Here is a 16,654-nt window from a genome sequence, read left to right as displayed (position 1 = left end):
GGATAAGAGATTGAAGATTGCCCTCTGTATGAAAATGAATGTTTACTCATGCCAACAACCTATCTGTCCATTTTGACAGTGCTTCGATTGGCCAAATCAATCTCGGATTGCTATCGGTGAAACTGGTATGATTTGGGTTTGGGATTTCGACCTAACTTAATATTCATTGGGAAAATTTATTCATCTTCGTCATCTTCCAGTTCTAGTGATAGTGATTTGGAAGTTTAAATGCAATTATCCGATTGGGATAGTAATTCTTAGGCTGGAAGAAGACAACGTACTTCTGTGCGAAGACATAAGAAGACAAGAATTTATTATATCCAGAGCCTGAATGACGCCGAATTCACATTTAGATTTAGGTTAACAAAAGAAGCTTTGGAGACACTTTTACACAAAGTGATGTCTATCATATATGACTTCTTGCAGGTTTCATCTTTTCATCAACTTTTGTAAAAAAAAATTAAATATTAGCTACAACCAAAAATATTTGTTACTATAGATACTACCTACTAACTCCACTTCAAAACCTCAAGACTCCAGCAGAACATCTTTATAACGAATCTCAAATACGAAGCAGAAATGTGGTGGAAAGGACATAATATGGTGTTTGGAAAAAATCGGTTCCCCAAAATCGGTTTGTCAAAAAAGGTTTTGCTTCAAGTATCTCGTGTACAAGCCGTGATAGTGGCATGTGCAGTGTTGCACAATATTGCTATTGATATGCGAGATGAACATTTTGAACTACTGCAACAAGTAGATGAACAAGCTGATGATATTGATCAAAGCGCAATTGACAACGTGGGAAATGCAAGTGTGCGAAGTAATCTTATAAGTGATTATTTTGCTTTATTACTATAATATTTTATAAATTACAACATTTTTGAGATAAATTAAATAAAAATTCAATGCTTTTATTTAAATAAAAATACAAATTTTTAATACAATACATCCTCGCTCCAGGCACAAAATCTATTATTTTTCTAATTTATTTAACAATATATTTTTTTCTATGGCCCATAATTCTCTTTTATGCTCTCTTCTTTTTCTTCCTCTTCAAATGCCCATTGCTTTCTCTTATTTAGAAGCTCTTCCTTTCAATTGACTTTCATTTCCTTCGACAGACAACAATATCATGTCTTTGACTTTTTCCTCGATAGGGGTAGCTGGAGGTAGAGCACTAGGAGTAAGAGGAGTAGCAGCACTAGGGCCACCTCCTGTACGATATGTTTCAGCATGTATCAAGGCAGACTTTTTTCTTGTAGCCCTCTTTAAGCTTTAGCACTGCGAAAGTTTACCCCACTTGTGCTATTAAACAGCGCCTCCAGCGTCTTCCAGCACCGCTCTTTCTCCTGCCAGGTGACTGAGTCACTCTTTTTATTTTCTAATATATTTTTATGGTCAGCAACAAGCGAAGTTAGAAGGTCAACTTCTTCCCGGCTGAAATTGACGCTTCTTTCACGTTTTTGCGTAGACATTTTTTTAAGTTAAAGAACCAACCTCGAATCACAAAAACAACATACACAAACTACTCAGAGAAAATTTATATTTGTAATAATATGTACTAAAATACTCAATAACCTAACAAACAAAAATACCATATGACAATGACAGCCCGTTTCATTACAAGTAATATTAAATGACCAACAAAAAGGTTAAGGTTCTATGTTTTTCTATAGAATTTTGTAACTTTATTTGTTCGTAACAAAAAAACAAACAAAACGTTGCATAGCTATTTGCTACTTTATCCATACATTGTGAAACAGACCCTAAGTCTTACTTATTTTATTTCGTTCCAAAAACAGCAAACTTTTGGTATGCTTGAACACAACATATTGCATTGAACGAAACGCGGTCGAGAGGCAAGGATCACGCAAAAGATTGCTGTCAATCTTTTGTCAAATAAACAATCGGATAGCAGAAATGTTTATTGGCATGCAGATTGGAGATCGGTCTTTAGATATGAATCAGTCCAAGATTGGTTATAATCAAAGATTGATGATACATTATTAATTTTGGCCGTAAGGTAATACGATCCTGAGGATACTGTCTTCAGACTAGAAAATGCGCCTGGACAGAATTGAAAGCCAAAATCTATCAACGTTTTTCTGTTTCTTTGCCGCAGAAAATCTCCAGATACATTCATACGATGTTCTCGACAGGTAAAATTTTATACAAGATCTTAAAGAGATCACCTCACCTCACCTATACTAATGCTTAGCATAATCTTATGAAGTTCCGAGCAGAAACGAGAGAAATTTTAAAGCTTTATTCTGCATAGTCAAACGTTTTCAGCGTTTTACGCGACTTTGCCAGCTTATTCAGATCTCTGTCATTTAAAAATTTTAAAGAATTTCTTAGCGTTTAGACGCAATTAATCTATGTTTTGAGAAAGAGAAAACAAAACAAATGAGGTCACTGTCTGTTTATGAGCATGATGGATTATCCTTCAGTGTGTTTTAAAACAATAGCTGTAACTGAAAACAAAATATTTCATTTATATAATTTATTTAAAATATTTCTCCTTCTTGGTCAATTTTAATAAACAGTAAAAGCCGGCTTATAGTGGGCCTTGGATCATCAAAATTCGGAAACCTTGATAAGTACAATAGAGTTCCAAATCTGCATCAAATCATCTTTGTTAGTGAAAATTGATCTCTTTTTTATTTTATATTTTAATATTCGCCTCTATATGTCTATGATAAAACTTATCAGAACCTCAATAAATTTGCCATGCTATTATATATTATTTTGATATTACTTTAAAATCGTTTAAATTGTAAATACGTCCTTATTGCCACGTGTTATGTTTTATTTTACAATGCACAAATATATTCTTAGTATGTCTCAATTAGTCGGTCACGATCTACCTACACGACTAGAAAAGTAAACAGTAAAAAGTTAATATGATATAAAACTCTAAGGGTCTGTTTCACAATGTACGGATAAGTTCTACATAAGTTCCAAATTAGCTATTTATTGCTTATTGGTAGGATAAACACTATTGTTGCGTTTCACGACTGTCTGATAGCTATTCGTCACATAAAGTCCATCATAAGTTATGAGTCCGATGAATGTCAAATAGCATGGCCCTTAAACTGGCCATAAGGTATCATAGAGAAAAATTAATACTTTCCATTCGTATTTACATTTAAATCGTTCCATAAACGTAGAACAAAACATAGGAAACAATTTCGCCCGGGGAAATATATTTGAGCGGAAGCAGCGGCCGTGAATGAAGTGAGCAATTTTATGCAACGATTACGTCATGGCGCTTGTAAAAATAACAAGCAATTGTGCTACTTAACTATTTAATCGGTTTATGTAACTGGAAAAATGTACATGAACTTATGAATATGAACATCACATTTATGTTGATTGAATGGGTATGGGGCTGATTCTGTTACAGAATATTATCTAGGATGTGATGGTGTCGACTAACACAAAACAACGGATATTTCAATCGGATTCACATATGGCGTTTGAGTCATGTATTTATACAATCTTTCAAATTATTTTTACTACATTTAGTAACCGATTTCTTCGCCGAAAAGTATTGGAACATCGTGTTATTATTCAAACCTTCAAAATTACGTTAAATTCAGACTAAGAAGGCATAAAAACTTAAATAAACAATCCGGTTGAAACATTAAATGTGGTGTATGTTTATTAAAATGAATCACGCATTTATTTCGTCTAATTTCAATTACAAACATATTACACCATAATTTTTTCATTAAGTAAATTTATTGAATATTATTTGTAAAATTTATTTCAATATTTGTATTAGAAAGCCTAGAACAGCCTGTATCGGGAGAATTTGTGGTGACTTTTGTGATAAATTAAATACTATACCAAATGGTTACGCAAAAAAGTACAATATTTCGCATTTACAAGCTTTTACCTCGTATTTTTATATTAAATATAGAAAGAAATATTTAAAATTTTAACGTATTTAATGCTCCCATTTTTATATTTTATAAAATAAAAAATGTGTATATTCAAACATATGAAAATACTGTGATCGAAAAACTACGGTCCGTACCAGAGTCGTCTGTTTCAGACACGTATAAAATGAAGATTAATTATCTATGTTTGAAATATAGCGGAGGCATTTACCGCCCAAGTTGACTAAAACTTATTTGTACCACAGATTCGTTCGTATTTACGAGAGTAGATGTTGCCATATATTACTAAAGTTTCACGTATATTACTAACGTATTTATCTATATATGGTATGGGAATGAATATCTATAATATTCATTCCCATACCCCTTCCAAAACGGATTGACCGATTCCTATGATTTTTTAATGTATATTCAGTAAGTCTAAGAATCGGCTATTATCTATCTTTCAAACCCCTAAGTGATAAGGGTTGTCCACCCAAAAAACAATTTTTTGTTTCGACAAATTTTTTTAATTTTATTTTTTTATGATACATCTTACAAAAATAAATACAACCCTTAATTTTCACCCCTCTGCAATTAACCCCTGTTTTTTATCATGGATAGTTATTTTTATTGATCTAAAAAAATGTTTCCTAGAAATAATATACATGGCAAAACGACGTTTGCCGGGTAAAATAGTATATTTATAATATGGTCTAGGGGTGCCATATAAAGACACAACATATAAATGTGTACTGGTTTACTAAGAAGAATAAAATAAAATGCATTTTATCACTCATAAGCAAGCGCTTGGTTCATTTTCCTTGTTTAGGTTCCCGTATTTATTATTCGTTCATTCCAGTATAACATTTTAAAATTCAAAAATCATAGTTATCGAATTGGGGTAATCTAAAATTTTAAATTAATTTGATAAATGAAAAATTGATTCTTAAGATGGGGCAAATCTACGCGCTTTTAAAATTGGAAGCATTTAATTTTTGTATTGACAATATAACTAAATGATTTTTAAATTCATACATCGTTAAAATGCATATTAATTTAAAATACGAATACTAAATGTAATAATGGTAAATAATATTAAATAAAAATACATCTACAAATGTCAACGTTGCTCCATCTCGCGTGTATCGCAGTAATTGCTTTTACACTGACGAGTCCGTAATTGAAATGACTGTACCACGTTAGTATTGCATACAGCGGAAACGCGTTAAACGAATATTTTAAAGAAAAAATGTAATGGATGCCTAATTACTGTCATAAGTTCATAAATGCTTTCATTAAAAGCATTGTTTATGTAATGTATGTTAATTAAAAAGAGAACTATTGAAACACCATGGTAAATAACTTTTAAATAATATAGTGTTTAATTAAAATAGCCTATAAAAATATATTATTAGACTTTTATTGTGTAAATTCTTGCGCAGGCACGATTCCAAAATTGTGAATCCGTGAATTTTATGTGATGATACTATTTATAACAAAACAAACTAATGACTTCTTGGCATCCCGTGTAGAAAGATTACGCTTGTATCATTTTAATCAGATAATAAATTGGGTTTAATTCCTACCTTCTAGACAAAAAAATATCTTGAATATTTCGAAAAGATCTACTAGTAACAAATTCTAAAGATTTGGATTAATTTAGTTCCGTTTATATTTATATATATTATTATTTGTTTAAGTATACTACTTTAAAATTTCATACAACATATGGCATGAGTCCGTGACTTATTGTGCTTGCAATAACAAGATCTACATATGTTCAATAGATGAAAGAGAGAGAGAAATGAAATTATTTTTATACTAATTCCAATTTTGAGTCCCGTATATTAATTATTTTGGCGTATCTTCTGTCTCCCGAGACTTACTTAGGTTTATTCTGTCCTTGTAGTTCTTCGTTTATCGCTTGTGTTGACCATATTTTTGTATGGAAAAGATAAGAGACACTTTCTTTGTCGTAAATAGATATTCTAATACACTTACGAGTAAATCGCATTAAAATATATTATTTTACATTTTCTTCAAAGTAGGATTAGAAGTTGTGGTAAACCACAGATTACTTGTGTCTTTGTTATAGATACTAAGTAGTCTTTTTGAACATAACTCTGCAACCTTTGAACTAAACCCTATAGTTTTGCTTTTTAACTTCACAATTATATGTTCATTTAATTTAAGTGTTGACTAAATGTCTCATGTGAGAATACAGCATCAAAATTACGTGGATTAGGTATTATGGATATCGTTGTTTATTCAAGAGTCATGGTTAATTACGACAAAAAATACTTTATATTTATAAACTATTTTAATTCACATACAAGTTTGCCTACATATGATTACATTAGTTACGTGAAACAAACTAAGACTACTAAAAATATCCACATGACGAAAAATCTTTTAATTGCCTTGTTAAATCACCACATGTACGATACGATAAAAAACATTTCGATTTAAACCGGCCGAAAATTGATTAATTTCAGCAAGTGTTATTGGCTATCGAGAAGATTGCTCTCCAACGAACGGGCAATTAATATGAGGCTTTTTAATACAAATCAGACCTGAACAAAAGAATTTTCAAGTTTGGTTTCGGTTTCAAGTTTCTTAATTGAAAATATTTTACTAAATAAATGTCAATTACTTATACAACACGGTCTCAGAAACGAAATAAATAAAATCAATAGAGCATTTATTCGAGAACTATAATTTTAAGTTTTATTTCTTATTCTTTTAAATAGTTTCATTAGTACACGACCTCCTACTAAATTATTCCATCATCCTCTCATCTTCGCTATTCTTTTCCAATATTTCCTCTGATGTATCTTTTATTTCATCTTAGGGTTTAAATTCAATTTGTGATTTCTATAGCTCATAAGATTGATATACAAAAAGTAATAAAGGCTTATTCAGTTTACGAATATTCTACACTGGTATTTATTTCATAAAACATTTTCTTCTTAAGTAAAATTTTCTTAAAATAATTGCACTGACAATGTTGCCATATACTTGAAAACTTTAGTATCTGCAGTGGCAACTCTCAAGCTCTGACATTTCGCTCAAGCACCGTTCTAGTTCATGTCCTGAATTCTAAATAAATAAGAAAAATAATATCATTTCTGTATACAACAGAATACCTCGTTGTTATAGTTTGAAATTATTCTCAGTTAAGGATATCTCAGATTAATTAGAAGCTGTTACTAGTCATTTAGTACCGAATAATTCCGAATTGGGACTTAGTGCAAAATATAACTCCTACATGTCAAAAGTCATTTTTAATAATATACATTGAAATAAATAACTAAACTTAACATAAACTAAAATATATCATTAAAAGGAGTCCCTTTAGGCAAGGTTCCGAAGATACTGGCAGCGTTCCCCTTTGAATCGCTAGACTAATTCTTTGTCCGAGGTAGCGGCCAGATCTTCGGTCTCCTGTGATGTCGACTAACCTTTTTGAAATTTCTTTAAAAAGCCTTAAAGCGCTAGGACCCCACGGACCAAGGGTCTCGACACCGAATGGGACAAAAACATATTCTGAGCCTAGACCCAGATAGTTTTTAATATTATATATGGGATACGTCTTTTTCCCGAAAGTGTCCTGACCTACCTCTCTCGCTTCACCCACTTTCATGATTCACTATGCTCATCCTAATGAATACATAATTGAGTCACAGTGCTAAATCTTGACTCTGAACTACCCTACGTAAACCTGATAGTTTTCAACCACGATTTGATTTTGTTCGATTTCTAAATCAATCACGAATGTCGAGTTGCAAGGTAAAATATTACCTACTATACATTTACGAAAGTTGCCGCTAAATTTAAAAAAATCCTTTTACTTCCTACTAATAGATGATGTAAATGTTGATTAAATGATTATACAAAGAACGAAATACAGGCGTTAATTTTAGTAGGAACCGCTTCGCAGGTATAAGTCTCCTCCATTTGTCTCTTAATTGTATAAAATTGAGTCTTAACAATGTATATATTGTGCTAGCTTTTGCCTGCTTATTGGTAGTAATAAACGACTAATTCATACTGATACATATCTGAACTGCATATACGTTGTTTATACAGGAGAGTCGGGATGGATGCTGAAATAATCCTAATATATATTGAATATTTAATAAAACTTACACATAGGCCACCAGTGGTCTGGCCACTTGAAAAATAACCCTTGAAGGTTACATCTGTAGCAGTGCGAAATTAAGTTGTCGCAAATTTTCACGGGTCATGGTAATACTGGTAATACTAACTAGTAATTACAATTAAACTTACAAATTCTCAATTTGTACCGATTCTCTAATTTAAACGGTCAATTTAGATCTTTATTAAACCTAGCAATTCAAACTGCTTCATTTGCTTTAAATGCGATCGATAAGCTTTATATAAATATCCGTTTTAATTTGAATCGGTACAAATCGAGATAGTGTCATGTTTAATGGTAGTTAATATTACCAAGACATGCTAAGAATGAATGATAAAAACCAATCCCAATACAATTATTAATAATTTCTCCACAGCACGGGAATGCAACGACATCGAGTGAGACATCAGTTGGTACAAACACAGCGACTGTTGCCACCCCTGGAACAAGCAAAGCGCCTCCGCCTGCAGCCAAGTTCCGGCATGGCCTCCTTCAGCTCATGATACATACCATCGATCCGATGCACGATGGTGAGTTAGGTACGCACCGCGCTTCGCTTTTCACTATTTTTCTAATCATAAGGGTCTGTTTATGCAAATTATAACAAGGACTATGATTAAGAAAACCTATTTATTACGAAATTAATTTTGTGATTCATAATAATAATGTTTCGTGCTGATTTAATAGAATTTTGTCGGTGTTATACAATGCAAAAATAGACATTATATATTTTTATATCTTATGCTACTTAACTATGTTACTTACGATTCTACAGTTGCAATATTTTTCCAAGTTATACAATGATACAAACATATGTTATAAATTATTGGAATGTAATCAATATTTAAAGAAATGTAAGTATTCAAAAGAACAACTCAGTTTTTATATATACGTATATTTCTATGAAACCTATAAACTTCATAGAGAAACTATCGCGATTATCTGGTTTCTACTCAAATAATGTTGCAACCCAATAAAAGAAAGGTTTAATACAAGAATTGCAAGTAACAAAAAGGAATATCTATTGAAATAATATAGAATATATAGATTTCAATAGGTATCAAGATACAAGGCCTAAAGTGTTTTAAACAGCTTTGAAACAAATGCAGTCTATGTGCTTTTTTTGTCTGTGATTAACATTACCTTAAGCTGTTAAAATAGTTCTATAAATAGACAAACATTTTAAGTTACTAATTAAAACGAGTAGGTAACCTTTGTTACATTTTAAATGCAATTTTTACTTTTGTAATTATGTCCATAGTCCAATAATGCTGGTATTAAAATAGTACAATATTCTGAAAATTACTAAATTAGACTTAAGTATTTGTATAAAAAAAGCAATTCCAAAGTATTCAGGGAAGGACGTTTGAATAGCTCAAAGACTGTAACACTTTGGCATTCAAAGAAAACGGTTTAAGAGCTTCTTTTGATTGCCATTCAAAAATATCGCCCGAGTAAAATGTTTCTATTGTTAGACTTCAATTGTCAGACTTGATCGTCGCTTATTTTATACGGTTCACACACACTGACATAAAATACCTTTATTTAAGTATATTCAGTATTCACACTACAGCTCGGTTGTATCCTAATACAGATAAAAATATACTGGTATTGGTCATTTGGTGGTAAACATTAACTGTCGCGTGAATATAGCAATGTATTGGGCACTCACCCTTAAAGCCTGTATTCACTTTTTATGCAGGTGATTAGTGATTAGAAAACAAGTGTGGACAGCGACTGATTAGTGATTAGTGCAGGTGATTAGTTGGCTTGGCGTAGTAAAGTGATTAGAAGCGTGTTCTATTTTTTGCGAGTGAACTGCGAGTAGTGACGTCGCGTGCGCCCCCCCCCCCCCTTCCCCTCACTCGCAGCGTGCCTGCCAAAACACGTCTGGACAGGCAGCAGGACTCTTCGGTCAACCTAGCAAAGTAATATTCCGTCGTATCTTCAGCAGCCAATTCCTTATAGAGCTGGTAGCTTCTATTAATCAATTTTCGAACCCATACTTTTCTTGTTCTTGCAAGTTCAACTTCCAAAACTTCTTCGGTTTCAGATAGCACCGCGTTTAACACTTTTTTCAGTACTTCAATTGCAAGCGCGCTTCTCGATGTTCGTCCTAACTTGCTGATCGACAGCTATCGACAACTGAATTAACTTAACAGGGTCACTGAACAAGAATCGGACACTACTTGCACTACACACCTGCACTAATAATCCTCAATTATTAATCACTTGCACTCGCACTAATCAAGGTGAATACAGGCCTTTAGTTCTCGTCAAAATAGGGTTAAAACTTCCTTTATTTCAATCAAAATCATCACTTTTCATTATAAAAGTTAAGTATCGCATCAACTAAGCAGTGTGTATTGTGTATGGTTACAATAATTACACAACCTATTACTTTTATTATAAAAAATCTTTCACTAACGCAACCTAAAATCTTAAAGGAAAGAATACACCGGATTAAAAGTTTATCATAATTGTAATACTAATTCGCTTACTATATAAAGTTTTATAATTCTTAATTCTGCTTAGATAAAACGGCAAATGAGAAATTAATTAAAACTTTCAAATACAATGGCGTGGCTTTCCGTGTTTTTATAAGGAATGTATGAATAGATTACCATATTGACTTGGAATCTTTGAATTGATTATGGTTAAGCTTATTCGGGATTTAGTAATTTAAAGTACTAAAGTTTAATATCCTTGTGTACTTTTTTTTACTGATTCCTGCGTTTGCCAGTTCATCGATAGAAGAAAGAAGCTGATACATGAAACGTTGTCGAAGAAATGTCTACGATTGAAAATTGGTACCAGCAAGATTATGAAACGCATGTATAGGGGTCAAACCTACACTTGTCTCTCTAAGAAAAAAATAATTGTTAAAAAGGAATAATTAGAACGTGCATCAAACTTCAAGTATTTCGCCGTATTGCGGATGTGTTATCGGGCTATAAGAGTCGTGGATTGCAATATTATCTGCAAACAAGTGCATTTGTTAGATACATAGGCTAGATAAATTTGAAAAACATAATAATTCGAAAGTACAAATACTAAAGGTAATTTATCAGCAGTAATATTTTCACTTTTCACTTGTCTCAAGCATGGACTTTTCCATTGTTCCATTACATTCATGATTTATGTCAAATTCTTCAGTTTCGATCTTTTTACATCATATCAATTATTCTATATAACTCGAGTTAAAACTATTTGTTACTAATGTTACATAGTGTTACTCATTATAATGAACTAATTTCACATGTAGTGAGTTGTTTCTCAACTGTAATTATGAAACACAACACTTTTAACCCATATTAATATTATATCTAAAGGCTGAACTCACTATGTCCTAGGATCATATGTTTTATCTTAGTTTAAACCCATATTTTGTGGTATTTTTTTACTTCTATTTGTCGTGAGTGTGAAAATAGAAAGACCAGAAATGTATAATGTATAACGAAAAGCATATCAATCGTGTGTTTGTACAAAAAATCTATCAAAAATGAGTCGGGCATAAAGTAATCCTAGCAATACAATTTTTTGTCCAAATCACATTTTTTATCCTATTTCAGTAACATTTTTGCAATATCTACTAGTTAACCCCTCTCGCTGATAAGCAAGTACACAGTTTGAGTACTTCAATAAATAATTGTGTTAAATTTACCTGTTACATCATGTAACAGTCCTCATTTATCGTTCAGTGTTTGAAACCCACTCGTGCTATATTTTTAATTGAGCAGGTACGCAAAAGACATCCTATTATATTACAAATTTTACTGAAAGCAAAATTAATTAATGTTCATTATATCTGATACGAAGTAGCGGACAACTTTGTGATAGAGCACAATGGAGCCATTGTGTTGGGATGAGCCTAACATTCACTATTAACATAGTCCAGATATGGTTACAATATTTTAATACGAAATAAAATAACTCTTGGGTCAATGAACCTTTTTTGATATGTATGTATCGTATATTGGTGCACTTGACAAGTCATTTATTAATATTTACAACGCAAAATCGTAACGGCATAGATACTAGCTATATTACAGGGAACTAGTTCCCAGAAAAAAGATACCAGCAAAGCAGTGGATTAGGTACGAGATAGGCACTTAACAATGCTTTCTTTTAAACTGATCAGCCCACTACCGAATTTATCCAGCTCCAAATAAATACTGTTTAATCCGTTATATTCGCGAAGATTTCCAAAGACAGATGCCAGAAGTTTGGTTCTTCCAGATTTACTACATTAATATAATGTTTTAATGTAGTCAATATATAAGTTACGAATAGGCCACTAACATCAAGGCACCTACTAAATTATTTCAAAGAAATGATTTTACTAGACACGAAATTAAGAATAAATGAAGAATTAAATTAACTCCGTTCTCCAATCAAACTGGACTACTAGGAAAAAAATATGCAGAAGTGATAAAAAAATTTAAATCTCCGTAAAGCATTTAAAATTTATTATATTACTAAAATATTTACTTCATCAAAATATTTATTATATTATTAACAATAAAAAGTACACAATGCAGAAATTCTATAGTGAATAGAACTTTAATTGAGAAAGGATGGCAGCTAGCCAGTTCTAGAGAAAATTTCTTAGCCGGCATTTCAATCTAGGTACAATGTTTCATAAAACAACGCTGACAATTAAAAAGGAACATTTTAGAAGCAGTAGAATAAAAATTAGTTTTATATAAATATTTCTCTGTGACAAACTAACAACAACTATGAAATGCTTATGTAATAAACAAGTATTTTAATTTCTTGGCTGTGTATCAAAATTAAAATGATAATAAAAACTAACAAAGGTATTCTTGGAATGTTAGCCGCGGTCTAAAACATGATTCTGAAGGCATACATCCATGTGCATCACAAATAATTTTAATTCATTACCATTATTAGATTTCTCATAAGAAATAGTTTTAGTAGCTCGGGAAATAAATTTCTACACCGTATATAACACAGCTACATAGGACACAAAAATACTTTATTTACGTGAGAAATACTTTTACTATTGAAATCGATGTTCCGTGAACTATGGAGACAGTATTCAGTAAAAAGTGTATTTCACGAGACGTGTGATGTGAAGTTTAAAGATAGAAAAGTAGAAAGAGTAGAATAGGTATTATTTATAATAAAAAAAACCATGGAGACAAGCCAATTAGTTTAATAAATCAAATAAATAAAGCAATCACAATATCTGGTGAAATCTGGTATTCATCGCTGTCCACTTGCAAATTCCCTAACGCACAAGTTTCCAAAGCAGTATTCAGAATTGTCCAATAATTTCATTGTAAGTTTGAAATTTGTCGTATTGAAATGTTTGCGTATCAACAAATGGTTGCTGATCGTTTCCGGGAAGTATGGAGTTAAACCGTATAAACGGTGTTTCCGTGAAGTCAATAAGAAGTTGTACATTATCACTATAAAAGATATAAATAAGACATTAAGATATATAAAGTTGAGATTAGTCATTGGAACATTCACATTTGACAATTGAATTAATATTATGATTTAATAAGACATTATTTGACATTTAAATATACAATTGAACCTGAAAAATGGTTTTAGTAAGTACAGCCTTGAGATTCTATAACTCACTTTTCGAACTCTCACAACGGCCGCGGCGGTCGCGCTCAAGTCAGTCGTGAAGCAGTCATTTTATGATTTGGCATTCTGAGCTTGTAGTTTATTGTTATTCAGAATGCCAAACCGCCGCTGCGAAAACCGCTGTGAGAGTTTAAAAAGTGTTATCGAATAGCAAGGCAGGCCTGTCTAAGGTCTCTTAGGGTTCGCTTTAGGCATTTTAACAGTCCCTTTCTTACGATCTAAGTGAAGCGTTGCTGCGCGTAATTGCCTGCATTCGACAAAAATGTTTTTGACTTAACAGTATAAGGGAGTCATTGTAGTAGTAATTTCATCCAACCTATGACGGTGAAAGTATATTTAGTCCATACTATTCTAGTTACACTATAACGATTTTAAACGAATAATCTAAGTACAGCGCGATAAACTCTTGTAATCTTCAAAGATTAATGAACCAATTTAATATTTACTGAATGACTTATATAACTGTTAGCTTTTAATGAACGGCTAAGCACGGCTGTTATTCTAATTATGCAATTTTATGCTTTTAATTTTAATACGTGTTAAAGTCACTAACAGAACTCATGACCTTCGTCCGAGAGCACTTAACAAAGCTGAGCTGCGCTTCGCAGAATTACAAGTGTGTGCTGTAACATGCTCCAGTAATATGAGCTTAAATAATTTTAACTAAATTTCAGGTCATCATTTCTGTTATTTTTTTTTAATTGATAAAAGCTTGCCAACGCTCTGCACACTGATACATTGGTAAAACAACCACAACAAAGAGATCATACAAATATTAATCACAACAATTTTTAACACCCAACTTCTATATCTAGTTATGACAGTTCCGTAATGTTTTTGTTTTTCTGGTATGTGAATCAAATATTGCACATAACAATGATGCAATATGTATAGCCACAAATTTAATTAAATTTTTTATGACTAACAACATTTAGCGGCATCACACACAAAAAAATATTTCGAAAAAGAAAATTAGTACATAATGTTATCGCTACTAGAATACCGTACACACTTCTGATATACACAATTTCATCATGTAACATTCATAATAAATATCAGTATGTAAATGTTTATTTTAGGTCACGAATTAAATAGAATGTAGTTGTGTATAGAGTGTAGCTACTTATGTGAAATGAAAATTCAGATTCTGAAAACAGATTATGCATTACTTTAAATATCTTAAGATATTCTTTGTTAAGAAAAATAAAGAAGAAAGCTTTTATATAATAGTGGGGCTAAAGTCAAGCCTGCCACAGAAACTTAGCCTCTATAGACCCAACGAACTATATTAAAATAATTACTGTCTTTAAACTTGAATGTTTATTCATCACGCCACTTGACCGTGGAAAATATAGGTCGCAAGTTCGTAAGTAGTGTTGCCAAAGAATATTTTTAAGCATAGATTTACGAAATTCAACAGTGAAATTGGCAAAACTACTAGAAGGCGTTGAATTTTGTTTTCGAAGTTTTTATAATAATTTGTGAATAAAAGTAAATTCTAGAAGCGACGAAAGCGACTGAATAGAGTTTGTAAAAATCTATTCAGTTTCTGTAATTATCTTTATTCGTATAATTGTTATGTCCTGAAGAGCCTTTCTATTACTGCCTTGCGATTATGTAACTCACTTTTCGAACTCTCACAGCGGTTTTCGCAGCGGCGGTCGCGCTTAAATCACCGTCTCAACATTATTATTATAAACATAAATGATTTAAGCACAGAGCTGCCTTTTCTGTTACCAGAGTATGGTTCTAATAAAGTAAATACCGTTAAGAGAATATTCTAGAATTTTATTCAATCAACGTGAATCGATATGGTAAATCGAATTTAACCGGGTATACGTTACCAGATAAGATCTTATTGAACTGATGCATCTCTGTGGCTATCGTTCGCACTGACAGCGGCGAAGTTTCACAAAGGCCCTAACATCAATTTATAAATATCGATGATCAGAAACTGTAACTTTGAATTCCAAATTTAAATAATTATGGAGTAGAATTCATACTTATAAGAATTTATTATAATTTATAAAATGGTTATTTGATTAGCTTCGTCTAAATTAAGATTATCCGAGAATCACTTTAAAAAAAATTAAGTTTAGATTAAAATGTTATCAATTACATATATTTTAAATTATGTTGAATGTCGAATTGAGACTTTTTCAATATATGTAACCATTCTTAAGTAATAATGACATACAATGTAAAATTGGCAACACGATTCTCCTCGTTTTGAGTAATGGTCGTAAAGCACGTAGTTGCCTTTTCTTAAATGTCAACACAATACTAAAAGACTAGTTACAGAGTTCCTAGATTGACCTCTGTACAAACTGCCAAATTACATTACGATATCTCAACGTGCTACGAGCGCTAATAACATATTCGTAGCACTCCTCTCTCGTAGAGGTTACGGTCTACAAGTACAAAGTACTGGCGGCTTGCCAAAAACCTTAGCAAAGCGTTGAAATGATGAAACTTATAATAGTTATTCCTTACTTTATCAACTATCAAGTGATCTTGAGCGTGTATTAAGAAATAACTAACGTTTTATAAAAGATATGTTTTAAATTAAACAACTTGCTGTATCATTGTTATAACTGTACTTATTAATCTGGTAATATGTGCCTTAAATGGTTTTTTACTCAGGTGTATAACGGTTTTACGGTTTAATGCTTAAAAATTGTAATATATGCAAAAATAACCTTAATGTATATATTCTCTATAGATAGAGATTTAAGCACGGTTTTTTTAAATATTAATATCTACATATTCACATACGCTCTCACGCACACACACGGATTTACATATTCATATACTCACGCATATTTAAGATATTTATGGGTTCGTAAATAAGATTTAAGTTAAGATTAGTTTTTCTTAAATATTCATTTTGTTTTATGAACTATGTACCACGACAGAGCTGTAGTATCGTCATAGTTTGGGGACTAGCTTCGGAACTATTTTGTGAGACATTATTTTTGTAATTATT

At 31.7% G+C, this 16,654-nt stretch overlaps 1 protein-coding gene across 4 annotated transcripts in view; it reads left to right on the top strand.

The window, feature by feature from the left end:
- Positions 1 to 16,654, top strand: part of LOC125057023 (sodium/potassium/calcium exchanger Nckx30C) — a 69,223-nt gene that overhangs the window by 27,247 nt on the left and 25,322 nt on the right. For 3 of the 4 annotated variants that reach the window (XM_047660440.1, XM_047660439.1, XM_047660437.1), the window contains one exon: positions 8,423 to 8,585. In XM_047660440.1, the coding sequence (XP_047516396.1) occupies positions 8,423 to 8,585 (163 nt within the window). The remainder of the gene's footprint in view (positions 1 to 8,422; positions 8,586 to 16,654) is intronic. The other variant, XM_047660438.1, reaches the window with a different exon arrangement.

This window comes from Pieris napi, chromosome 16 (assembly GCF_905475465.1).
Source record: "Pieris napi chromosome 16, ilPieNapi1.2, whole genome shotgun sequence".
Taxonomy (NCBI): Eukaryota; Metazoa; Arthropoda; class Insecta; order Lepidoptera; family Pieridae; genus Pieris; species Pieris napi.
Note: the sequence above shows the minus strand (reverse complement) of the source record. Positions and strands in the feature narration are given on the sequence as shown.